The 26,459-nt window shown below is 47.0% G+C and overlaps 1 protein-coding gene across 1 annotated transcript in view; it reads left to right on the top strand.

Annotated features, from left to right (window-relative positions):
- MAD1L1 (mitotic arrest deficient 1 like 1) overlaps positions 1-26,459 on the top strand; it is a gene marked incomplete at its 5' end in the record, with an annotated part of 369,275 nt that overhangs the window by 14,517 nt on the left and 328,299 nt on the right. Inside the window, one exon of the mRNA XM_079120677.1 lies at positions 1,867-1,928. Within this exon, the coding sequence (XP_078976803.1) occupies positions 1,867-1,928 (62 nt within the window). The remainder of the gene's footprint in view (positions 1-1,866; positions 1,929-26,459) is intronic.

Raw genomic sequence — 26,459 nt, 5'->3', positions numbered from 1 at the left:
CATCTCCATCTCATGCATGAACTGGTCACCTGAAATGTGGTTACTGCCATGGTGGGTGGTAGGAAGAATAATGACCCTCAAGGGTTCCCCATCTAATCCCAGAACCTGTGAATGCATGTGGTAAGGTTGAATTTGCTGTTCAGCGGACCTGCAGTGGGGGAGGATCCTGGGTTGTCATGTAGGCTGTGTAGTCTCAGGGAAGTGGGAGAGGAGGACTTGCCTGCCACTGCTACCTGTGAGGATGGAGGAATGGGATGTGGGCAGCCCTAGAGACTGGAAAAGACAGTAGACACTCTCTTGGGAGCCTCTAGAAGGAATCAGCTGGCCCACACCTTAATATTAGCCCAGTGAGAATCCAGTTGGATTTTGGACTAAAGTATAGTAGGAGACTGACTATATTGAACCACTGAGTTTGTGCAGTTTAACTCAGTGACTGTAGAAAACTGGCACAGAGGGTGTGCCAAGGAGGAGATGGCACATGGTGTCTATGAGTAAGTACATGGTGGAGACCCATGCTGGGTCTTTCCTTCCTGATGTGTCATTGTAACTTACCAGTGGCGCTGTGTGGGAAAATGTCATTGCTGGACCATATCAGAAAGTCATCTTGTGGTTGGAAGAGGAAACTGAGGGTCAGTGTCCAGTGAGTTTGAACCAGAGCTGAGGCCTCCTGGCTTCTACCTGGAGTCTTTGTCCTTTTTACTGCTTCTCCTCAGTCACTCTGTTGCTGTTCTACCCTAGTTTGCCTGGCATGCACCAAGCCACTGTTCCCCCAGACCCATCCCAGAAGGAGTGTCAACATCTATCCACCATCTTAACCGTCTTTGGCTGCCCCAAATTGTACTGGCCACTTCCTGACCTGGCATGCACTCTTTGTCCTTTTTGGAGCTTCAAGACAGCTCAGGGCCTGTTTGGGCCACAGAGCACTCTGTGAGCAGCTGCTGTGGCTGCTTGCTATCAGGGGGCCTTCCAGGGCGGGCTCCTTCTCAGAGGCAGCTTCTGTAGGAGTGTACTGGAAAGACAACTCCCAGCCTAAGTGCTTTTCTTTTTTTCTGGACATAGTTATTTTTGAAATTGTTTTAAGATTTGGGGCTTTAGAATCACATTGCCTATAGTTTGAAGTCCTGCTGTGGGTGCTTGCTGGCTCTTTGACACTGGGCCAGTTCCTTAACCTGTTTGTCTCTTCATCTGCCTCATGTCAAGTGCTCAGAGCAGGGCCTGGTGCATAGTAACTTCACCAGCATTGATTATAGGAAAGTTAGCAAGCAAGCATGTGCTTGGCACATAGAGGGGATCTAGAAATACTTGATGAATGGTTTGTAACAGCATTCCGCTGGTTACGGGAGGAGGAACAGGAGGTCAAGTCCAAGTGGTCCCTTTCTTCCAATTGCTTTAATTTCAGAAGGGCAACTTTCTAGGGTTTGGGCCAGAATTGAACAGGCCCACTCCCATAGGGCCTGCTGGCCTCAGTCTGCCATAGGATTGGGGAAAATTTGTCTGTTAGACTGAGTCCATCTGCCTGGGACTTGACATCCTGAGAGGCACCTGGAAGTCCTTGGGACTCAGCTGCCCAGATCTGCACACTGGGCACAAGCTATTGCAAAACCTTTGCTCACATTCCTTGTAGCTTGCAGGATTCATGCTCAGATCTATGGGTCCAGGAAGGAATCAGCTGTATGCTGCATAGCTTAGCAGTTGGGGAGTAGCCTGATTGCTGTGGTGCATCCTTGGAGCAGCCACACATCTGAGCTTAGAGATAAGGGGAGATCCTTCCCTAAGATCTGGGGACTTAGTGTCATTGTTATGGTCAGTTTTTTGTGACAGTTGTCTGGCAGGTTGTGATGGGGAACCTGGTTGTCCCTTTTTCAGAGGCTTCTGGCAAAGCTGCAAAGCTGGGAGAGTCTGGACCAGACCATGGGCTTGGACCTCAGGTAGGTAGGCACTGTCCTCCATTCCTGTCTCTCTGGGAATTGGCTTCTATATCCACAGGCAGTCCTGTCTCCTTGTTTGGAGTCTTTTCCAGGTAGGGATGGGAGGGTTGGTCCCATACTGCCTGTGTTTACAGTGGGAGGGAAAGAGGACTGAGGGACTCTTCCTGCTGAAGTCTCACTTATGCCTTCATTGAAAACCAGATGTCTACAGCTGAGCAGGGGCAGCTGTCCAAGAGCCCTGCATTGTCAGACTTTGTTAGAGGACTCTGTACATGCCGAGGAAATAATTGCTTATGGAGAAATTATTTCTTTTGGGTGATTGTAACCTAGGAGTTTGGGGATGAACTGGATTTAGGGTTAAACTCATGATAGTGGATATTGTCCTAATTGGGCCCCTGTAGCAACCTCTCTATCTGGTCTGTGCCAAGCTCATTGCCAGTGGGTGGGTAGAGGAATGCAGAGTGGATTGCAGGTTGGAGCTGCTGGCCATCATGTTCTGACACATACAAAGGGCAGAGCTGTTCTGTTACCAATCCTTTCTGTCTACTGTCCATCCTTCTGGGGACCACTGCTCTTCCTGTATAACACTGGCTTTGTGGTCATCTGCCCTTTAGCTGCTATGGCCCCCACAGACTGCCTTCCAGTTTTGGTCCAGCTGCCCACTTCTCAGTTCCCAGTGTGCTCCAAGTCTCGGGGAGAGTGTGGATTGATCCTTTTGGATGAGCCACTGGAGCCCAGAACACAGGCCTGTGGGGTTTTAGGCCTTTTGTTGTATTTGCTCAGGGGATTGTAAAACTTGCAGTTTCCTGGTTGTCTTTCCTGCTGCTCTGGGAAGTGAGGCCAGGATTGAGACTTACTGAGCTGTCCTTTGCTATAATTACACATTGACTGCTGGCTCTGGAATCTGCCACCTTCTGATTGGCAATGTTGGCTTTAGTTCTGTTACTTGACAATGCCTCTTGATTTTCTTTTTGTCTTGAGAAGTCACAGAGGACAGACTTGACTGCTGTTTCCTCTTGAACTCCACCTGCAGAATCCAGGCTCATGGAGAGCTGACCCAGCAGGGCCTGATGCTCTGTTTCCTTCTGTTCTCTGGGCTTGCTAGGTAGCCAAAAGAGTCCCTCCTGCTCCTGGATCTTCTCTAATCAGATGAGACATCTCCATGATTGATTTCTTATAAGGAGATAAGAAGCCCCTTGTGCCTGATTGGCTCTGTTTTAGAGGTCTACCAAATAGCATTCAGTATCAGTCAGACACCTGGAACTGATGTGCCTGACTGCCACTCTTAACCAGAATGGCATGGACTTCTGTGGTCAGGTTGGAATATCTAGGTGCTCCTTGAGCCCTTTGGACCATTCCTTCATGTCTTGGGGCCCTGCTTTGCTTTGAGTGTGGCTCGTGTGAGGATGGGCTGGTCCTTGGGGGCCACATGCTGTGTGTGTTGTTCTCCCTGCTGTCCCAGGGCCCTGGCAGTGGTGCCTGTTGCCAAACCTGAGGCTGGGCAGGAAGGAGTGGGCACTGGGGGTGCTCTGTGTCCCCATCTAAGCAAGTAGATCAAACCATTGCCCCTTAATTGGTGAGACCCTTACCAGGGGCTATACCACTCTGGGCCCCTCATAAGAGGGACTGAAAAGGAGCACAGTGTTTCTCCCACTTAGTGCTTGTGAAGATAGAGCCAAATCACGTCCTTAGGACATGACTCAAGGTGTTACTGTCCGTTTTGGAAGGCAGAGGGATGCCATTCTCATTGAGGTGGGTCCCTTGGTCTCCTGAGATTCCCTTGGTGAGGGCTTTCTGTGAGGACAAGTCTTCCTCCTGCTTCATGTGTTGTGCCTGGGTCTCCTTAGGGCTGCTCTGGGTACCTGATATCTTGGAAGCCTCAGTGCTACTTGCTTATGTTCATGAACAACCCCAGGGCAGCTGTCTGAGCACCTACCCTCTTGGGGCAGGCTTTGAGCTCAGGTGATTTGTGTGCCTTGGTTATGCATGTCACGAAGGTCTGGCATGGAGATCAGCTGCATTAGATGTGTCAGAATCACCTGGAGCTTGGGTCCTGGGGTGCAGCTCAGTGTTAGAATGTGCAGTTAGTATGCATGAGGCATTGGGATTGATCCCTGCACCAAAAAAATTCTCCACTTAAACTGGGTATGGTGATGAGCGCCTGTAGTCCATTACGCAGGAGGCTAAGGCAGCAGGATCTCTTGAGCCTCTGAGTTTGAGGCCAGTCTGGACAGCATAGTGAGACCCTGTATTTGGAAAAAAAAAAAAAAAAAAAAAGATCTGGAGTTTGGAGAAAGTACAGATTCCTGGGCTGGTTCAGACCTAGTAGGTCAGCATCCCCCAAAAGCTGGACTTGAATATTGGGGTGACCTTGAAAAGTGCCATGCTGAGGATTTTGCTTTCCTTTTTTTTGCTTTTCTGGGGAAGCAGATTTTGGGCAAGTAACGAGGGCCTTCTGTGCAGGGAGGGAGGGTGATGGCAGAGCCTGTACTTCATGAGATGGGAGCTGGTGCTGGGAATGGGCACAGGGGAGCAGGGGAGAGTTGGAACCCAGTGCTATGACTCGGGGTCCCTGCGGAACAGTTGTACATTTGTAGGTTTGCGTGTTCATGCAAAGACACAGGTGACTCAGTACCAGTTTAGAGACCCTCTACCTGGAAGTCATCCAGAGATCTGAGATGGTCAGCCAGCTCCCACTGACCAGGCACTGAGGAAGCAGACACTCGAGCGTGTGGCAGTGGGTTTTGGTCTCTGGCCTTTAGACAGGCTCTGCCATGATTTTGGGACACAATTGTCCCTGGCTCTGTGGGTTCTGGCCACCACTAGGTGGCACCACCCCCTTGGTGATCTGACTTTCTTTTTGGAGCCCTGTGGGCACCCTTTGCTGCCTGTCCTTGGGCCATTTGCCCTCCCATAGGGACTTTCTCATTAACACCAGAGGTCCGACTGACCAGGATGTGAGGGGTCTGTGGTCCAAGTTTCTGCCTGTTCTAGTTGGGCAGTCAGCTGCACTCACCTGTCCCATGCCTGCCCTGTCCTTGACCAGTCTCTCTAGGGGTCTTTAACCTCCTGGGTCTGTGTGCTTCTGGTGCTGAAAGTAGACACTCTCAGCGTGGACTCTCTTCTGAGAACCAAGTTCTGGCTTTCCTGAGATTGTCAGGGAATGTGTGACTTCAGGCTGTGGCTTAACATCAAGTTCCCTACAGTGTAACAGTGGTGACCTTCCCAGTTTGGGATTTTTTTTTGTCTGAGAAGCCCAGGGCTGGGGCTGGGGCTGTAGCTCAGTGGCAAAGCACTTGCCTAGCATGCGTGAGGTACTGGGTTCGATCCTCAGCACCACGTACAAGTAAAAAATAAAATAAAGACATGCTGTCCATCTATAACTACAATAAATAAATAAATAAATAAATAAAAAGCCCAGGGATATTAGGAGGATGGCTAGATGAGTTGGCTGGAGTGGGTCAGCCAGCGCAAACCATTAGGAAGACAATTTGGGCCAAGGTTCCTTGTCTATCAGGTGATGATGTGTCCAGTGCACAGGGTCATGTGGTCTGGGAGCAAATGAACCTGTCCATCTTGATGTGTCCAGTGCATAGGGTCACACGGGCTCGGTGCAGATTAGGCTTCCAGACTGAGAGTTCCGGGGAGGGAGGGAATGGCAGTGTGTGTATGATGCTGTGGCAAGGGGTGACAGGGTCCTGTGTATAGGCAGGGGTGGGCTGCACTGGAAGCCCATGACCATGGCCCCTCCTCATTCCCAGGGCTTTGAGAGTTTGCTGAAGGATTCAGCACAGTGTGGGGTGGCAACATGATGAACTTGGTCTTTGAGGAGCTCTGTCTGTCTGGGGAATGACCGGAAGTATGGAAAGTGCACAGTTTGAGACAGCAACCAGGCAGGAGTGTTGGGGGCCCTGATGGAAGGTGGAGACAGGCTGGTAGGCAAGATGCAGAGAGTGGAGTTCATCCCAGGAATGCAAGGGTGCTACTCTTTAGAAAACGATTTTAATAGAATTAATTAATTATTTTAATAGAATAATGCTGTTGACACATGAACATCTCAAGATGAACAGAAGTTTGTGAATACTTAGCATTTATGATTAAAACTCTCAGCAAGCTAGGAAAATAGGAGAAATCCCATAAGCAGATAAAAGCCATCTATAAAAAACTACAGTGAATGTAAAATTGATAGACTGACCACTGCCCTGACACTGGGGACGAGGTGGGGCTGTCATTGTACTGAATGTCCTTGCTGTGCAATCAGGTAAGAGAAAGAAAAAAGTTAGACAGGCTGGATAGAAAAAAATGAAACTGTCTCTGTTTGGAGACAACATAATTATTTATGTCAGAAGTCTCAAGGAGTGAATAAAAATCTATCGGGGGCCAGGCAGAGGGAGGCTGAGGCAGGAGGGTTGCAAGTTCAAGGCCACCCCCAGCAACTTGGTAAAATCCTATCTCAAAATAAAAAGCACTGGGGGTGTAGCTCAGAGGTAAAAGCACCCCTCAGTTCAATCCCCCATTCTACCTCACCCCCCCAAAAAAAAGCTGAACCAATTGGCGAGGTTAAGAGGGTAATAGAATGCAGGAACAACATACACAAACAGATTTGATTTGTGTACTAGCAGTAGACCATTGGAAATACTGTTTGCGTTGTATGTTTGTGATAGCATCAAAACCCAATGATGCATGCCTCAAATCTCAGCTACCACAGAGGCTGAGGCAGGAGGATCTCAGATTCCAGGCCAGCCCGGGCAATTTAGTGAGACCCTGTCTTTAAAAAAAGGTTGGTGGGGAGAAGTGGGCACTGGGAGTGTAGCTCAGTGGTAGAGCACTTGCCTAGCATGTGGGAGGCCCTGGGTTCCATCCCCAGCACTGCAAAACAAACAAACTAATCCACATGTAAAATACTTGGGGATAAATTTAACAGTGTTTAAGATCTGTACTCTGAAACCCATAAGATGCAGCTGACAGTAATTAAAGATGACCTAATAATATCGGAAAATGGAGAGAAACCATAAGAGGAAAAAATAAATTCCCTGTGCTCTCAGCACAACACTCTGACACCAGCTGTGGTTTTCCACACAGCAGGCAGTCCTCCATGGACACCAGTGAGTGGCCTGCAGTTCAGTTGAGACACTGTCTGCTTGCAGTTAGTGTCAGACTCCCCCAGGTTAAAGGCTCAGGAACCTGCAGGTGTGCAGCTGTCTGGAAGCTCTGGACCCTTGCTGGTATTTTTTTTTTTTTTTTTTTAATAGTTCTTAGTTGTAGATGGACACCATACCTTTATTTTGTGTGGTGTTGAGGATCGAATCCAGAGCCTCACACATGCTAGGCCAGCGCTCTGCTACTGAGCTATAACCCCAGCCCTCCTTTTGGGTTTTTATGGGGGCTTCCTCTGTAGGCATGACTGATGACATCATTGACCATTGCAGCCAACTCAACCTGCTGCCCCTCTTCTTTTGTGGAGGGTGAGAGTGCCAGCCCTCTCATCCTGCCTTGGTCTTTCTGGTGAAGAGCCTCATTCTGAAGCTTCTTAGGGCTGCCAGTCACCAGCTGTCTCATTAGTATACAAAAGACCATTGTCATTCTGGAGATTTCAAGTGTTTTAGGAACTGTATGTCAGGAGACAGAAAGACCAAATATGTTCCACAGCTTCATGAAGTTATCATGTTTGTAGAAGAAACAATATTAAAGATGGCAGTTCTCTTGAATTCTTGTATACAGCACAATCTCAACATACTAATTTCTAAAATTTGTATCAAAACATACAGGACCTAGATTAGCCATAACAATTTAAAAAAAAAGCTAGAGGGCTTATACTGGCCAGTTTGAAGACCAGCTACAGACATAGTGCATTAAGAGTGTGTGGTATTGGTGTAAGAATAGACAGATAAGTCATTGGAACCGACTAGAAATAATTCAGGAATACAGTATCAGTAGATTTTTGTTGAAAGTGTCAAGAAAATTTAGTGGGAGATGCTGGGCACAATGGCACATGCCTGTAATCCCAGTGACTCAGGAGACTGAGGTAGAAAGATTGCATGTTTAAAGCCAGCCTCAGCAAGTTGCTTAGTGAAGCCCTAAGCAACTTAGCAAGACTGTCTCAAAATAAAAAGGGCTGTGGATGTGACTCAGTGGTTAAGCACCCCTGGGTTCCATCCCTGGTTCCCTACCCCAAGAAAAAGAATTTAGAGGGAGAACAATAATCTTTTTAACAAATGTCTGTAGAACAACAGGGTGTCGGTGTGGATAAGATGTGAACCCTAATGCTTCCTTCATACTGAAAACAGAATTTAACTCAAAGTGGGGCACAGACCCATGCATTAAAGCTAGAACTTCTGGAAGCTTGTATTTGGCAAAGAGTTCTTAGGACATACAGTGCATGAATTATACATGAAAAAATTCGATAAATTAGGCTTGATTAAAATTTAAAAACTTCTCAAAACACACAAGAAAGTAGAAAAGCAGATCATGGACTAGGAGAAAATATTTGCAATACATATATCCAACAGAAGACTTGTATCTAGAACATACAAAGAATACTTACAAATCTATAAGATGACCAGATTAAAAAGGACAAATGACTTTGAACAGATGCTTCATATGAGGAGATACATGCATGGTAAATAAGGATGGTGGGAAGATGCTCAGCATCATTTGTCATTAGGAGAATACAAATTACTCTTGCTGAAATACTGCTACGCACCCAACAGTCTGCCTAAAATTAGAAACACTGGTTTTCCCATCAGTCGGCAGAGATGTGTTATAGCCAGACCTCGTAAATGTTGCTTTTGGAACTAGGAAATGATACAGCCATTTTGGAAATGTTTTGGCAGCATTTTGTACACTTATAACATGACCCAGCGAGTCTACTCCTAGATATTTACCCCAAAGAAGTGAAAGCATGGCTTCATGAAGGCTTGTACAAGGGTGTCCTGGAATCTTTGTTCTGCTTGTCAGTAGGAGAGGGGAGAGTGGACCATGGGGTGCCCCACACAGTGGAAGGCCACCAGCAGTGAGGAGCACAGAAGCACGAGTGAGCCTCTGGCTGAGTGAGAGAAGGAACCTCACCTTGGACTGTATGGCTGCATTTACTTGCAGTGTTAAAAAGGCAACGCTGACCAGTAGTGACAGAAAGCAGGCCAGATTTTTCTTGAGAGCCCCAGGGAGTCTTAGGGTGCTGGAAATACTCTGGCTTAGTGGAGGTGGTGGCTGCATGGGCATTTGCAAGTCAGGACTTGTGGTGATGCACCTTTAAAATGGGTGTGTCATTGGGTGTAAAATAGACCTCCAAGAAGCTGATTTCTAAACTGAAAAGCCCTCGGAGGTTACTTGGTCTGGACTAAAGAGAGGATGGAGATGCTGTTTAGAGCCAGCCTTGTTTTGGAAAGGAGTCCTTCCCTTAACTTGGGGAAGACCATGGCAGCCTGGACCTCCTGGGTGGGCCTTTAGCATCAGCTCCATCAGTCTACCTGGGTCTTTGGGGCTTAGGGCACTAGTACTGTCAAAGTGGCATTGGGCAAGTTGTGGCATTGTGTGAGTCCAGGTGTCAGCTGCAGAAAGGCAATTTTGCATGCCTGACTAAAATCAAAACAGTCGCATGGTAAACCTAAGTGGCTAAAATGAAGAAATGCCCTGTGGTCTTCACCCCTCACCTCTGCCGGTGAGCTCACCCAGGGCTGACTCTCCTGCCTCTCAGCTTCCTTGTCCTGGGACAGTGTGTTCAAGTATGTTCATGGGTACCAATCATACAGTAGAATGCACAGTTACCCAGTTCATCTTGCCAGGTAATTCCTGATAACTTTCTTACCTGTCTTTCTAGAAGCATGTGCAGGTACACCTAGCTCTTTGTGCATTCCTTCTTTTTCAGTGGTTTTTTTTTTTTTCTGTTTTGTTGTGCATCTTTTTTTCACTTAGTTTTTGTATTTCTGTGTCAGCAGTGAGGAGCTATCCAGGATTCCATGATATGGATAGACTCTCATTTCCTTCAGTCCTCTGTTGAGAGACAGGTTGTTTCCAGGTTTTCCACCAATCAGCAGCACTGCATTGGTTGGATAAATTCTTAAAGGCAGAATTTTTAGTTCAAAACATATGCACATTTGAAATTGATAGCTAGTGCCAAATTGCCCTTCAAAACTGCTGTATATTTCAATCATCATATGTGAGTATCATTGCTTAATTGGGGTAGTGTGCTTTCGAAGGTTCTAACAGATTCAGAGCAAGTCACAACAAAGTGAGATGAGCAGGCATCTTTGGTGGCTTGGCTTTTTAAAAATTTGATTTAGCAATTCTTATTGAGGGGAGAGCCTTATTAAAAAGGCATGGAGTGAACGTTGGGTCCCTCTGTAGTCAAGCCTCTGCTTTATGGAGAGAACAATTTGCCTGTGGCCAAGATGCCTCTGTGGTTTGGCTCCTGGCCCTGTCCCTTTGTGCCTCAGCCTGGCCTTGTTTCAGATCCGCTGGTGGGCAACATACCTGTCATTGTGCATGGGACTTGCTGGGAATTGGGAGGTTGTGGAGGATGCTGGTGAGAGAAATGGAGAGCAGGTGGTCTGTGTCGGCTCTGAAGCCTGGCAGCTGTGTCTGCCTCAAACTGCTGACCCGTCACCTGGAGTCAGAGTGGAGAACCTGCAAGTGCTGACCTGGACATTTCCCCACAACATTTGTAGCCTGGCCAGGTGTCAAGTTTTGGGGACTGGCTTCCCTGATGTGCAAGACCAATTAGGAGGACAGCAAGGGGGAGTGCAAGGTCTCCTTCTAAGGAAGGAGCTAATTGACCAGCCTGGATGCTGTCATTCCCTGATTTGTGTGTTTGTGCTACGTAATTACCAGGACTTTGGGTTGATTAGTGCAAGGAGCTCTGTTGGTGCTTGAGAAAGTGGGCAAGCTGTCAGGTGTCTTGGCCCATTGTCCCTAATCTTGGCTTGGTTTTCTTTGGGGTGTAGAAGAAGAGGAAAGAGAAATGTTTGACTTCTGGGTGCCTGTGGCCCTTTTCCTTGCTTTTGTTTGGCCTTTCTCTCCTAGTTTTTAACCATGAACTTTTCCTGTTGATTCCACAAAATGGAGAGGAAGGGACCCTTCAGGCTCCTCTGTCTGTGATGGGCTCATCTGCATACCCAAGAGCCCCAGAAAGGTGGGCGTCCCTCTCCCTGGGTGAGGGCCAGGACTGAGGGCCTCCTGAGCTGGTTGACAGCTCCTCACAGGCTCAGGTGCCTTAAATGTCAGCCTGTTCTCCTGTGGTGGAACAGGCTGCTTTCTGCCTTGAAGTTTGGTTTTCTTTAAGTGCTATCCTTTCAGTCCTGAAGTTGGGGACTGCAGGGTAGGGCTTGTCTTCAGAGCCTTGGTGTGTGTCACACAGCAGACACTCAAGTCGTATTGGGGTGCTTATGTGTTAGGTGTGGTGTAGACTGGAACCCTCATCTCCCAGTGGGAGGCAGAAAGCAAGGGGAGTCCCAGTGAGGTAGCCCATCTGCTTCTCTGCCCCTTGTGAAGTTTGAGGTGGGTGTTCTCACGACATTGGTGGTCACCCTGATGGGCTGATGGCTTTGAGAGAGGAAGGATAGGGGAGGGCTGCTTTGTTCAGGTTGGGTTGGGTAGGCTGGGATGGGGCTGTCCACTCTGCCTGTACTGCACCCCAAACAGGTGTAGCGGCAGGGTTACAATGTAGAAGAGAAGCTGTCCAGGAGAGATGCCACCTGTGGCCCAGACAGATGCACGCTCTGCAGGGTGAGTTCTGCCCTGGAATTGCTTTGTACTTCTTTGTTCCTGGCTCTAAGCTCTTTCTGGGACTTTCTTCCATGCTTTAAAGATAGGGCTCTTCTACTGTGTCTCCTTTTAAATTGATATAACAAAATCTAAAGCCAGATGGTGAAAGGATTTATCTCCTTGAAGCTAGGATGATTCCCAGGGGATTAACCAGGAGGCGGCAGTGGCATCTCAGGTGTCCAGGTTGGTTTTGCCTCAGCAGGCACCTGCTGGGGTCCTGCCACCTGCTGGCTCTTCCTTGTCGGCCAGGAGCTGCAGGGTGCTAAGATTCCTCTGCTCCAGGCAAACATGGAGAGCCTTGGAACCCAGCATGAGGAGAGGTGGGGCTATGGGCAGTTGACAGAATGCTGAAGCCAGCAGAGCACAGGCTGGTGCAGGAGTCAAGGCTGCCTGCCCTGTGCCCACGTAGCTGCCAGCAGCTGTGTGGCCTCAGGCAGGTGTGTTTAGGCCTGGGTTTCCCTTTATGCCCTGAGACCATGAGGGTCACTTGGGATCACAGGACCCTGAGCCGTGGTGTCCTTCCTCATGATTCCCTATCACTTACATTAGAAACTACAAGTCCTGCTCATGCTGACCTGCCTGTCCTGGCTTCTTGTGCTGTCCTTCCTGGCAAGAAGACATGCTTCCTTGCTGTTGAGCCTCCTAGAACCTGGTGCCCAGGTCCTATTCCTCCTGAGCCCTTGTACTGTTTTGCCTGGGAATCAAGTTCTGGTCCTGCTGAGTCAGGCGGGAGGTATGGTGGGGGTTGGAGGGTGGGCTGGCCACTGTGCACACTGTGATCTGGCTGGAGAGTGAGAGCTGGTGCAGGCTCTCCTTCAAGAAGAGCCCTTTGTGCAGGCGTATATCAGGGAGAAGGGGTTTGCATTAACAGCAGTGAAATGAAATTATCGTTTAAATGACAGGCACAGGACCCTCTGGGAGGCTGCAGGGCATTCGTGGTCTTTCTGTTCTCCACCCTGTTCTTTGTGATGTTTCCACTGGATCTGGGGACAGAGCTCTGACCCCCACTGAAACCAGAGGTCCCATGTACATTTTGAGCATCTCCAAAATGCTGAGATGTTCACTCATGCGTAAGCACTGCAGCCCTGAGATGCTGCTGGAATCTTAGGAAGGAAGTGTAGGCCTTCTGTGTGCAGGCTCTTGCCAGGCATTGGGGCCTGGTGAGGCCATGGGACTCTTTTTTCTAATGAGGAGCCCTGAGGGATGAAGAGGAGGTGGATGAGGTGGAGGGAGAGGCACCTGGCTGTAGGGATAGTGGGAAACAGCATAGGCAGGTGTGGAGTGATGGGGTGGAATAGTGAGTATTGTCCCCAGCTCAAGTAAGTTTGCTAAGTCAGTGTCAGGCATGGCCTGGGTGAAGCTTTGCTCTCATGGAGACCTTCTGCCTCCCATCATGCTGGCCAGTGGGAACATTAGGTTTTACAGGGGCTCTGGGGACTTTGTCATCAGTGACCATAGCAGAGTTCTCTGTCTTCCTTCTTCTGGTGCCATTGGACTCTGATTTAAAGTACTTTGCATTCCTGAGCAGGTCAAGCCATCCTGTGTTGAGTTCTTTTTGTGGCCTGGGTGTGTCTGTGTAGCCTCCTGCTTTAGTGAGCTTTCTGTCACTGTAACAAATACCTGAGATGAACAACTTACCAAGAGTAAAGGTTTATCTTGGTTCATAGTTTTATAGGTTCCAGTCTGTGATCATTGGTCCTATTATTTTGGGCCTGAGGGCAGCACATCATGGTGGGAGCAAATGATGGAGTGAAACCACTCTTGTCATTGTTTGGAAGCAAAAGAGATGAAGGGGAAGCGACCAGGGTCCCACAGGTCTCTTCAAGAGCATACCTCCGATGACCTGACCTAAGGTACTTCAGATGGACCCTGCCTCAAAGTTTCCACCCCCACCCCCTGCATATAGTGCCACCCTGGGGTCCATACCTTTAACAGAGCCTTTTGGGGGACATTTAAAATCCAAACTATAACACTGCCCTTCCTCGTGTCCTGCATTGAGTTCTTTTTGTGGCCTGGACAGGCAGCCATGCATCCATCTTGGCATTGTGGACTCAGGATGTGGGGGTCATTGGGGTGGCACTTTCAAATTGCCACTCCTGAAGGCTCTGGTGTGTCTGTAGAGGCACAGATGCAACATGTATTTTCTCCCCTTTGACCATGCTGGGATGGAACCCAGGGCCTGTGTATGCGAGGCAAGCGCTTGACACCAAACTGCACCCCAGCCCAAGAGTCGTGCTTTCTAAGGCACCAAGACAGAGAGGTACCAGAACAAACTGGTACCTCCCTTCTTACTTTTGAGGTGGTTTGTCATAGTAAATCAGGTGGCATCCAGACAAAACTGAGCCAAAGTGGCAGCTAAGCCACATAGGCATAGGTGTAGTGTGACTGTAGTCAAGTGCAAATTCCTGTTGAAGAGAGGGGCTAATCTGGTGGTCCCTGCAGACCTGAGATCATGGGTCTGTAGCAGCCCCTCTCATGTTGTGTCCTGTGCTGGTTTTGCCTTGACTTGCTGCTGTGGTCCCTGTCCCTGCAGAGGATGCTCTTGTCTAAGGGGAGATTGTGTCTGCAAAGCCACCTCACTCCCAGTCCATGGGGGTCAGGTTCATGGCGTGTGCATTGATTACTATGTTCAGTGCCAGTGTGTGATGTAGCAGTCTTGGAGCCTCAGCACTGTGGGGCCAGGTCTGGAAGGCACAGTTGCCTTCAGGTCTGGACCCCTTAGTTCAGGTTCTTGCCTGGCATGATGTTGGGATGCATGCGGGTGGGTGGTGGGTTAGGTCGAATCCTCTGTTGCGAGCCAGGGCTGCAGCTGCAGAGGCCACCCTGCAGGACCAGGACTCGGGAACAGGAAGTCATGGGAGGTCCTGCAACTTGTGATGTATCTAGAGATGCATTGAGAACTCTTTTGATTATTGTGCAGATTTTGTTTTCTCTTAAGAGTAAAATCCCCCAACTTTGGGGGTCCTGCTTTGACAGATCTGTTCTTAGGTGTTTTGGGTGAGGAGTCTTGATCAAGAATGAATTGTGTTGGGAGCCGTCAGGCTGACACCATACAGGTGTGCTCTGGCCCAGAGGGATGCTGTGTGGAGGACTGTGGAGGGGAGACGTGTCTCTTGTTTTCTACATGCACGCATCACAGTGTATCTGTCCTTAGTCTGTGAGTGCTGGCATTCTGTGGCCCCTGTGTTCTCCTGGTGGCCTGAGCTTCAGAGCAGCTATTCTGTAACTTGGAGTTAGAGAGGGACAAGAGCCTGAAGGAAGCCAGATGGCCCGTGCTTGTTGACTGTACATGGAACACATCTCCAGGGCCCAAATGACAGGTGACCATGAGAGCCTGTGACTCAGCCTTGCTTCGAGTGTCATAGTGGGAAAGCCTGTGTGAGGAGGGAAAGCCTCTTTGGCAGGAGTCAGTGTATGTCTCGTGGATCATGTCTGCCTTATAGCCTGGGAGAGGGTTGCAGTGTTTGTGGCCAGCACTATGGACCCTTGGGGAAGAACTTGTGGATGTTGAAAGGACTTTGGTTGCTCTTGGGCCTTCTTAAAGGCATTTATGTATCCTACTGTTTAGGGACAGCAGAGTGTCTGGTATTTGTTTGCTCAGTAATAGGAGTGATGGGCAGGCCTGGGAAGGAACTGGACTGGGATGAGCAGATGCCCTGGGACAGACTTGGAGGGTTTGTCGTATGAGTGTGCTTTAGGCCTGAGGACAGGCCTTGTCTTACCTGCGTCTGGTTCTGGTTCTGGTTCCTTGAGTGTAGGAGGAAGATGGTATCTAAACATGTGGCTTGTGTCATATGTCTACACAGTGATTGGTAGGTGATGGCTGCTGTGCTTGCCGGTGCCTGTCTCCTGTTGGAGCAACGATAACTCTAGTAGCAAGGAACCCTGGGGACATTCCTGGATCCAGCACCTCAGGCAGTCCCTACGTCTCCTTGAATGGACTTTCTTTGTGCCTGTGTTTGGTCTGAAGAGGAATCTTCTTTCCTGTCCTGCTATTTACCTGCATTGTTGAAAGTGAGAGGTGCTAAAGGTCAGGGAGAGTGAGTGAGCCAAAGTGGGGGGCTATGACTGTGACTTTTGGAGTTTGAGCAGGAGGGACTGAGACCTAGAATGTATCTCTGTCCAGCTAACCCCTGAGTCTGTTAACCTCCTGGGGCACCTTGGCACCCTGACCTCCAGCTCCTCTGGGGCTCTTGGGTGGATTGGAGGGTCAACCTCCTGCATTTATTTATGTCAGTGAACATAAATAAATGTTTATTTATGTTCACCAGAGGCCTGGTGAACACACCCACTGTCTGCTGCTGCCAGGGGTAGAGGGATTCCTGCAGGCACAGGGAAGCCCCAGAGCACCTGTGAAATTACCAAGCTGCATCCTATCTGCCTAAGGCCCTCCACATCCCTGCCAGGGCCTCCCATGTGGGTCCTGCTCCCACACACAGGTGCTTGTGTGGTAGGGGTAGGTGTCTGTGGGGACAGTGGCGTTTGCCTTCAGGTTGATGTCAAGATTGCATTGTGCTGCCTCACATGATGCATGACCTTCTTTTGTCCGCAGAAGTGTTTTTTTTTTTTTTGGATTCAGGATGCTGCAGGCCTTGTCCTGGATGCCGGAGATGCAGCTGCAAGTCAGGGTTTGTTTCTGAGCAAATTATCAGCTGGGGCAATGGTGCCTCCCAGAAGTCATGAGGTTTGAATGCTGGGTGGATGTTCCAGGCAGGATAAGTGGCTTAAGAGACTTGTGTGTTTGGGAAATGTCATGTGGTTCCAAATGGTTGTAACCATAGTGCATGTGGAAGTGAATCAGGCAGGGATCCATCCAGAAGGTGATGTTGGTGGCATGGGGATTCTGGGCTTTATCCTGCAGGTGATGGGGACTGATGGAAGGTTCTGGCCGGGGAATTTCATGCATGATATTTGGACTGAGGCCCTTCCCTGGCTTCTCAGACTGGGGCCTTGCTGCCTGGCGGGGGCCCTGTTGTGGATCCTGGGTTATCCCACTCATTACAGGTGCAGCAACCCTGTGGCCAGGGGAGGAGAGGTGGTGCAGTCAGGGAGCCTTGGTGGCAAGAGCAGTGTGTCAGTGATGGTGAGGACTGAAGATCGAGGTGGGCTGTTTCTGACCATGACTGTCTTGTTTCTTTCCTGTTCCCTCCTGACCACAGCTTCTGTTGGTAGAATTGTGGTTTTGGAAACCTCACTTAATTCCCTATCTTTTGTGCATTTGTTTGGGTTCCTGCCACTTGCCAGGCCACGGGGATATGGTGATGAGCCCATCATGGTCCCTGTCCACATAGCAGGTGAAACAGCTTTTCTAAATGGTAGGAATAAGGGGGTTCCTCTGAGGCGTGTGAGTGGAGGAAACTGCAGGGACAAACCAAGTGAGACCTGTTGTGTCTTTGCTAGGTTTGATGTTGGTGGGAATGAAGACCACGCATTTTCTCTGGTCCTGAAACAGGTGTCTTATAGAACACACTGTGTTCATTTGCCAGCAGGTCAGCACCGTTTCCAGTGGTGGTTGCTCTAGAGAGCTGCTGTGTAGCCCATTCCTAATTAGTGTCTACTTGCTCTGCCTCCAACTTGTGGACTAGGTGGGGATAGCTCTGAAACTTCCATTTGTCAGGGGAGGGACCAGGGGTTCTGAAAGGGACCGACTGGCCCAAGGTCATCTGAATGTCTTTTGTACCCTTGCTAGGTTGCTTGGCTGGTCTGGGGCATGGTGGGCTCTGCCCTCAGTAACCTCCATCCATCTGCTGGCTGCATGGTGCCATGCAGCTGGTCCTGCGTCTTTGTGGCTGATCAGCCCAATGCTGGCACGTTCAGGCTCCTGCTGGGGGCTGCCCATTCAGTTAGCCTGAGCAGAACTCAGCTCACTGTGGCAGGAAGCCCACCAGCTGATGGCAGCTCCTGCTGACCTGCAGACTCAGCAGCACCTTGGCATGGAGGGCCTTCCAGCCTGTGGGAGGGCTGACCCACCCGCCTTCACTTGGGGTTGAGTGCCTTCCGGCAGGGCCTGGGCTTGTGCCTTCATACAGGAGGCTGCACTGTTGAGCAAGAGTCAGTCCTCGGGAGAGGAAGCATTTAACTTCTGAGGCAGCAACACAATACTGTCTTGTTCGCAGAGGCGGCTGAGGTAGAAGATTAGCAATTAATTTTTTATTATGTGCACACTCCTCTTCAGTTCCGTGGAATCAACAGCCCTCCCACGAGCAAGGAGGGGCAGGCTTCCACCTTGGTTAATTTTTCAGCGCATTGCTGTTTGTCTGCCTCTGAACTGATAGGAATTGTTTACGAGTCTATGTGGAAGACATTTAGACACGTAATTCTCTGTATTCCCATTTGCCCCTTCTAGTTTTTACTTTTTCTGTATTGCTAGAGTTTATTGCACTTTGGTCTCGGGAGTATTTTGCCTTTTATTGGGATTGCAATTACAAAATGCAGGTATCAACCATCTTTTAGAATAGACAAGTTGTAGCATGTTGGTTTTGGAGTAGTTTCCTATGAATCAAAGCTTACTTTTTTTATTACCTTATAAGAAAATTAGAGTTAAGAAGAGAGTCACTGGTAGCGACTGCTGGTGTTTCTTACTGTTGGGGTGTTTTTATTGTTTACTGCAGCTTAGCCGCAATGTTGTAGACATCCCAGTAGGGGTCGCTACTAAGTTATCTGCAAATGACCCAAGCTTGGTTCTTTAGGTACAAAGACTCCGTGATAGAAGATGTACTTTCCCTTGTTTCATGTATTTAGTAGGTTTGGTTTTCTTTTTGCATTTTTGTAACTGAACAGTTGGTAGCCATGATGGGAAGGGTTTAGGGCAGGAACTAGCCAGTTTTTGTCGATCAGACTAGGTAGTAAATTTTCAAGATTGTGTGGGAAATAAGATCTCTGTTGGTTACTCAGCTCTACCTTTGTAGTGCATATGGGACCACCAGCCTTCTGGTTTTCCCAACTAAGGAGTTCTGTCTGGAAGGTGGGACTTCACACACTGAATCTCAGGTGGCCTAGGACACAGCAGGATCATTGGTTTTCCTAGTTTAAAAGCCACCATGGAAACTGTATGAGTGGATATGACTGTAAAACTCTGTTTTTGCATGCTGGAGATTGAACCCAGGGGTGCTTTACCTCTGAACTACATCCCCTGTGCTTTTTAAAAAACATTTGCTACAGTTCTCATTAAGTTGTCCAGACTGTCTTTGAACCTGCAATCCTCCTGTCTCAGCCTACTGAGTTACTGACTTAAGGCTACTGTGCCTAGCACTAAAACTTTATTTTCAAAACAGCGGTGACTGGAGGTATTAGCTGAGTGATAGAACACTTTCCTACCACATGGAAGAGCCTGGGTTTGATCCCCAAAAATAAAGAAAAATAGAACTGTGAGTAAAAAAAGTCTGTGGTAGATTTGGCTTGAGGGCCAGAGCCTGCTGATATCTTTCTTTCCTTCTCTTAGCTGGGGAGAGTAGGCTGTCAGGGTGTGTCCTTGCTTGAGAGTGGGTCCAGTGCGGGACTGGTACCCCTAGCACCTGCTCTGGCTGGAGTCTTGACCTCAGGCAGAGGTCTCATGCAGGGGCCTGGAGTTACCTGAAGGATTTGTCACCCTTTCATGAAGAATTCTGAAGGATAAAACTCTTGTCCGCACTTGAGAAATGCTCATTTCTGTCTTGTCTCTTTCTGATAGCTAAGTTCCCAGGAATGGGTCTGGTGACCATATTCATTCTATTCAACAAATATTTGGAGAGCTTACAGTGTGACGTGGAGTTTGAGATGCAATAGAGAATAGGAATTTGTGTCTCCTATACTGGCAGCTGACGCAGCGCTGTGGTGTGGGACTCTGGGAGCTGAGAGTGGGAGGACCTCCAGGGCTCTGGACCTGGAAAGCCCTCTGGAAGGGAGACATTTCTCCTAGGAGTGGGTGGCTCTTGGAGCTGGGGTGTGTAGTGGCCATCTCATCCCCATGGTTGACAGTGGGTACCTGGAGTGCATGTCCAACTGTGGGGAGGGGCTGGCTGGGAGGCTCTTCCCCACATGCTGGGCAGGTGTTCCTGGGGCTCTTCTGGAAGGTGCAAGTAACCCCATTTCCCTGTCTCTTCCTCCCAGGCCACCTAAGCTCTGTGGCTGAGGGTTGGGGAGAAGAGCTCCAGTCTTCCTGTCCCTCCTGGGTGAATGGAGAGCTTCACGTTTGTCTGTACAGTAAGAATTGCTTTTGTTTCCGTCAAAAACATGAACCAATGTTTGCAGCGTTTCCATTTACTGACAACCCTTGCCAAATTAATTTTATTTAATTATCTCCCAGGGCTAAGCTTGAATACATTTTGTGTTAAATTCACAGTTTTTCCCTTTTCTAAACGAAATGGACTTAATATCCTTGTTAAAATCTGATTAAAACTAAAATTGAGTTTTTTGAAGTCTGATTATCCCATGAAATGGAATTTTTAAACCTAATTATGGGTGGATTTGCATATACTTTTCAGCACCATTGAAAAGAGAGTTGAAATAAATTTATTAATGACATCCTTTTCTCCCGCTTCCTTGGGGCATGACGTTAGTTGGGAACATGAGGGAGGCTGGGAGGAAGACTGCTCTTCTCCCCACCCTTCCTTGAGAAGAATTGTTTTTAAGTCTGATTCCTAGAGAATCATGTCCTGAGGAGGTTGAGCTTTTCTTGTTTTCTGTCTCTCTGCTGCCCTGCCAGTGGATGGTTTCTCCTCTTTCCTGTTTTCTTGTGTTCAGAACTCTGGTCTTTAATTAAGGAGGGGAAAGGGTACCTGATTGCGTCTGAACGGCTCCTCCAGCCCCAGATAGGACTTGTAACTTACACACTGCTTCTATCCTCATTCTGGATCACATTTGTATTATTTAAAAAACCAAAAAAAAAAAAAAAAAACCAAAAAAACAAACAAACAAAAAAAAAAAACAGGCTCACTGCTTGTGCCATTGTGTGTGATGAACTTGGGATTTCTGGGGTCACAGATGGTTATTTGCTGTGTCACATTTGAAGTCATAGTGCCTGCTCTGCTTTCCTCACTGCTAAGGGAACAGATGGCTTGGCTTTACCTGCCCTCAGCCTGTCCCTTGCCTTAGTTCTTTCTGTCTGAAATTATACAGAAATGGGGTCTTGTAGCATGTTGTCATCCAGTGCATGGTGTTTCCTCAACAGCATTTGCCAGTGTTGTCGCCTGGACCCATGCTTTCTCCTCCTACGCTGAATGGATGTACCATAATTTTTTAATCCCCTTTTTTGCTCTTATGATAAAGCTTCTGTGAGTATTTGTGTACATGTCTTTGTACAGTTTTTATCTCTTGGAAAAGCACCTAGGAGTGGGACTCCTGGGCAGTTTGGTCAATGTATTTGAAACTGTGTAAATGTTGCTGAACCCTTTCCAGATGACTGCTCTTCTGTCTTCCCACCAGCGCCTGCATGTCCATGGTCCCCACCCTGGGCCTGTCCTCTCCCTTCTTCAGCTGTTTTCCAGGAGGGAGTGCATTGTACTGTGGTGTTTCTCCCTGGGCCCTGTGGCTGATGGTGCTGAACATCTGAGTGTTATATGACATCTCGCATCTTCTGGCACATGACTTCCAGTCTTTGGCCTGTGTTCTGGTTGGTAGTGGTTGGAGTATACTCCTGATGGATGGCTCCTGTCTGGTGTGTGGGGAGTGCTTTCTCTCAGGCTGCAGCTTGCCTTTTCATTTGCTTAGTGTCTTTTGAAGAGTAAAGAGTTTTAATTTCATTCAGTCAAATGTATTAGTTCATTTCTTTTGTGGTTTCTGCTTTTTGTGTCTCCTGAACTCAAGCTTTTAGAGACTTTCTAGGTTTAGCTTTTGTGTTCATTTTGAGTTAATTTTTGTGTACAATATGATGACAGTTGAGGGTCACTTTTTTCAATACAGATGTCTTTTACCTCTTTGAATTACTCTGCACCTGATGAAAGCCAGTGAGCCACGTGTTCATGGGTCTGTTGGCAGCCTGTTCTTTCTGTTGATCCCTGTGCCTGTCCTTTGCTAGGTCGTGTCATAACAACTGTAACTTAATAGCAATTTAAAAAATAAGCAAGCTAACTTTTGGAGGAAGCCCCTCACCTTTTTTCTTCTCTGTAAAAATGGTTTTGGTACCAGGTATGGTGGCGTATACTTGTAATCTCTGTGGCTCGGGAGGCTGAGGTTTGCAGGAGGATTGCAGATTCAAAGCCAGCCTTATCAACTTATTGAGGCCCTTAGCAACTTATCAAGATTCTGTCTCAAAATAAAGGCAATTGGGAATGTGGCTCAGTGGTAAAGCACCCCAGGGTTCAATCCCCAGTACCCCCTACCCCGCCATGGTTTTGGCCATTCTGTGGATTTTGTATTTTCATATAAATCAGCTTTTAATATTTTTTTCTGCATGTTTTTTTCTTTTTTTTTCTTGCCCTTGTGTACTCACTAAGACCTTCAGTACAAGGACTGAACTTGTAACTCAGTAGAAAACACATGCCTGGCACACACAAGGCCCTGATTTTGATCCCCAGCTCCATAGAGAAACAGACTTCCAGTACTGTTTTGACCAGAAGTGGCCAGAAGTGGTGAGAATGGTGGTTTTTTGCCTTGTCATGGAAAGTGCTTAGTCCCCCCCCTCCCCCCCATGGTCAAATTCACATAACAAAATCCACTATCTTGACCATTTTTAAGTTCAGTGGCATTAAGAGCATTCACATTGTTGTGCCACCATTACTGTCATCTAGCCACAGGATTCTTTTCATCTTACAAAACAGAAATTCTAAACACATTAGACTTTAATTCCCCAGTTCTGGGCAACTCGTGTTCTGTTTTCTGTCCCTATGACTTTGACTGCTCTAGGGACCTCACAGAAGTGGAATCATCGTATTTGTCCTTTTTGTCTCTTATTTCATTTAGCGTCATGTCCTCAAGGTTCATCTGTGTTGTAGCATGTGTAAGTTTCTTTCCTTTTTCAGGCAGGAAATAATTCATTGTATGGACATACCGCATTTTTTTTTTTTTGTCTATTCATCTGTCCCCGGGCACTTGAGTTGCTTCCATGTTTTAGCTGTTGGGAATAATGATCTGACATGGGTTTGTAAATACCTCTTCAAGATCCTACTTTCAATTCTTGGGTGCATGCCCAGAAGTGGAATTGAGAGATGATATGGTAATTCTACCTTTTTTTTAGGAACCACCATTCTGTTTGCTACAGTGCCCAGCTGTGATCTAGGGCTTCAGAAATACTCCCACACAGGCCCAAGTGCCCCCAAACTGTGTGACAGGAAGACTTGGGTATGGGGCGATCTGGTACTTAGATGACAGTGGAAACATATGAGTGGAGTGGAGGACACATATTTGCATTACCATGGTTGGGAATGAATTCCAAGTCCCACCTGTGTCCTGGATTAAAGGTGTCATCTGCTTTAAAGAAACCAGTTTCAGAAATCTCGAAGTATGGAACTGGGAATATAGTTTGGTGGTAGAGCATGTGATTAGCACTCTCAAGGCCCTGGGTTTGATCCCCAGTACCATAAAATAAACAAAAACCAAAACAGAACACAGAAATCTTCAAGCATGGGGATAGCTTCAGAGGGTGTGCTCGTGTTACCAGAGGCAGCTCTCTTGCTTTAGCTTGACATTCAGTGTGCCTTTAAACAGATACGAATGAGATTGTTTCAATTTCCTTGTAAATTTATATTTATATTCATGTGATTTTGAAACAGGGTCTCATATATTGCCCAGCCTGTCTCTGAACTCCAGGTTTTAAGTGATCATCCCTCCTCATTCTCTTGAGCGCTGGGACTACAGGTGTGTCACTGTGCCTGGCTTCCTCTTTAAATTTTTTGAATTGAGATGATAATTCCATGCAGTGAAATGGACAGATCCTGTGATCCTAAGTTTATAATTCAGCAAGTGTTGAAAACGTGTCACCTTGCAGCCACATCCTTAGGCAGGGAGCAGAACATTCTCTTACACTTTCCTGTTCCTTCCAGGCAGTTCCTGTCCCTGGGAGATGAGTTGTCCTGATTTCTGTTACCATGGATTAATTTTGCCTGTTGTGGAATTGTAAATAAATGGGATGTCACTGTGTTTATCCTTTAATTGCTGCTGCCTTCTTTTTCCTGGGGCTGGGATTAGGTCAAGGCCTCAGAGGCCTGATCTGCTGCTCCTCTTCAACCCCCAGTATGGGATCTTGATGTCCCAAGTCAGTGCCTGGCATCTCTCTTGCATCAGCCTCCTCCTGGCTGTTCTCTGGCTCAGTATAGACTTTTGAAATTCAGCCATTGTTCGGGGTATACCGGTGGTTCATTCTTCTTTGTCGTTGAATAACAATCTGTTGTATGAATATGCTTATCTGTGTAGCCATCCATCCTTTTTTTTCATTGTTTCCATTTGTTGGCTATTGTGAATCTAGATGCTATTAATTTGCATCCAAATATGTACACGGGTGTTTTCATTTCTCCTGAGTCAGCAGATAGGAGTAAAGTTGCCAGGCCATTTAGTAATAAGCATGGGTCCAACTCTATAAGAAGCTGCCAGACTGTTTTCAATGAAGCTGTATGATTTTATGCTTTTCCTGCAGTGTGTGAGACCCATTGACACTATTTTTCATCAGTATTTGGTGTGGCTGTTTATTTTTTAATTTAATTATTCCCATGGTTTGAAATGCTAGCTATTTTGAATTTTAATTCATGCTTCCCTGATGATTGATTCCTTAGTGACTGTGTTGAGCTCCTTTCCTATGCTTATTGACTTTGCATATGTTCTGTGGGAAATGCCTGTGTTTTTATAAAGTTGTTTTTCTTTGTTTTTGGTGCTGGGGATGGAACCCAGGGCCTTGTCCATGCTACCATGGTGTTAGGCACTTTAACACTGAGCTGCATCCCCAGTGTTTTTAAAAATTATATTTCGAATGTGCATGTATGAATATGATGTAATGGAGCCCACTATTAAATATAATGCACCAATAAAAATTTAAGAAGTAAAATTATTTTTAGAGACAGGGTCTTGGTAGGTTGCCTAGGCTGGCCTCGAACTTGTGACCCTTTGCCTCAGTCTCCCAAGTAGATGGCATTACAGGTGTGCACCACCATGCCTACCTTTTGCAGTTTTATTGAGTTGTTTTATTTTTGTTATTGATTCTTTTGTGGTTCTTTATTTTGGATACAAGTCATTTATTAAGTATTTGTCTTGGCAACACTCTCGATCAGCTTGTTTTTTCTTTTTCTTATTTTAAAATTATTGTTGAAATATGATTTATAATCTGTAAAATGGACAGTGAAGTTACGTGGTTTAGTGGTTCCTAGTATATTTATAAGGTTTTTATAGCTGTAACAACAGTCTGATTTCTGAACACTTCATGATACCCAGAATCAGATGTCCCACTCGCTCCCCTCAACCCTGGGTAATTGCTGACCTGCTTTCATTAGTGTGCACTTACCTCTGGTGGGCATTTCATGGGAGTGCAATCATATGACCTGTGGCCTTTGTGGCTGGCTCCTTTCACTCAGTGTGGTGTTTCCAGGTTCTTCCGTGTTGTAGTGTGAATCAGGTCTTCATTCCTTGTCCTGGCTGAATGATAGCCATCCTGCGGACAGATCATATTTGGTTCATCCATTCGTCAGCTGATGGGTGTCAGGTTGCTTTTGCTTTTTGGCTGTTTTGACCAATGCTGCTGTGAACACTCATGTATAAAGTTTTGTGTGAACATATGTTTTCAGTTCTCTTGAGTATATCCCTAGGAGTAAAATTACTGGATCATCATGTGGTAACTGTATTTAACTCTTTGAGGAGCTGCCAAACTGTTTTCCACAGTGACTGCACCATTGTAAAATTCCTTCCTGCAGTGCATGACAGTTCCAGTTTGTCCTCATCAGCACTTGTTATTATCTGCTTTTTTTGATTACAGTCATCTGAATGGATGTAAGTGGTACCTCACTGTGGTTTTAATTTGTATTTCTTATAACTAAACTGAGTGGAGATTTCAGTTGCCACATGTGACAAAGATACTTTTTTTTTTTTCTTTTTCCAAAAAAAGTCACAAAGCAAATAACAAGTACAATTAGCAGCCACAGCCACAAATCCCAGGGAGGACAGAGAGTCTGATCTCCAGAGTTGCCACAAAAATTTTGAGACATCCAAAGAACCTATAATTCATACATAGAGGGGGAAAGCAGTCAGTAGAAACATAATAGCCATGAAAAAAAAATTATAAAAAGAGACCAAGTACAAATTTAGCAGTTACCATATAAACTACCTGAAGTGAAAATTCTGTGGATAAGCTTAGCATCAGATTCAAGCCTCAGAGAAAGGAATTAGCAAACTAGAAGGTAGATTAGTTGAGATTATCCAGTATGAGGAACAGAAAGAAAAGGATGAAGACGAGAGAACAGATAGCTTTGCCAGTTTGATTCAGCTCAGTCCTGGAACTGCTGTCCAAGGCCTTTGTGCAAGTCAAGACAGTGGGACAGTGGAAGACAGCTGGACTGGGAAGGAAGGAGGAGACTCCATTTGTAGATGACCTGATTTAAGATACAGAAAAATCACAAGAACACACACACACACACACACACACACAACTATTAATAAACAAGTAAACAAGTTCAGTAGAGATGTAGGGTACACGTTACCTTTTTTTTTGGTACTGGGGATTGAACACAGAGGCATTTTACCACTGAGCCACATCCCTAGTCCTTTTTATTTTTCATTCTGAGACAGGGTCTCACTAAATTGCTTAGGTCCTTGCTAAATTGATGAGGCTGATCATGAGCTTGTGATCCTCCTGCCTCAGCCTCCCAGGTTGTT

The sequence above is a fragment of the Sciurus vulgaris genome, assembly GCF_902686455.1.
Source record: "Sciurus vulgaris genome assembly, chromosome: 18".
Lineage (NCBI taxonomy): Eukaryota > Metazoa > Chordata > Mammalia > Rodentia > Sciuridae > Sciurus > Sciurus vulgaris.
This window is presented reverse-complemented; position numbering and strand designations above follow the sequence as displayed.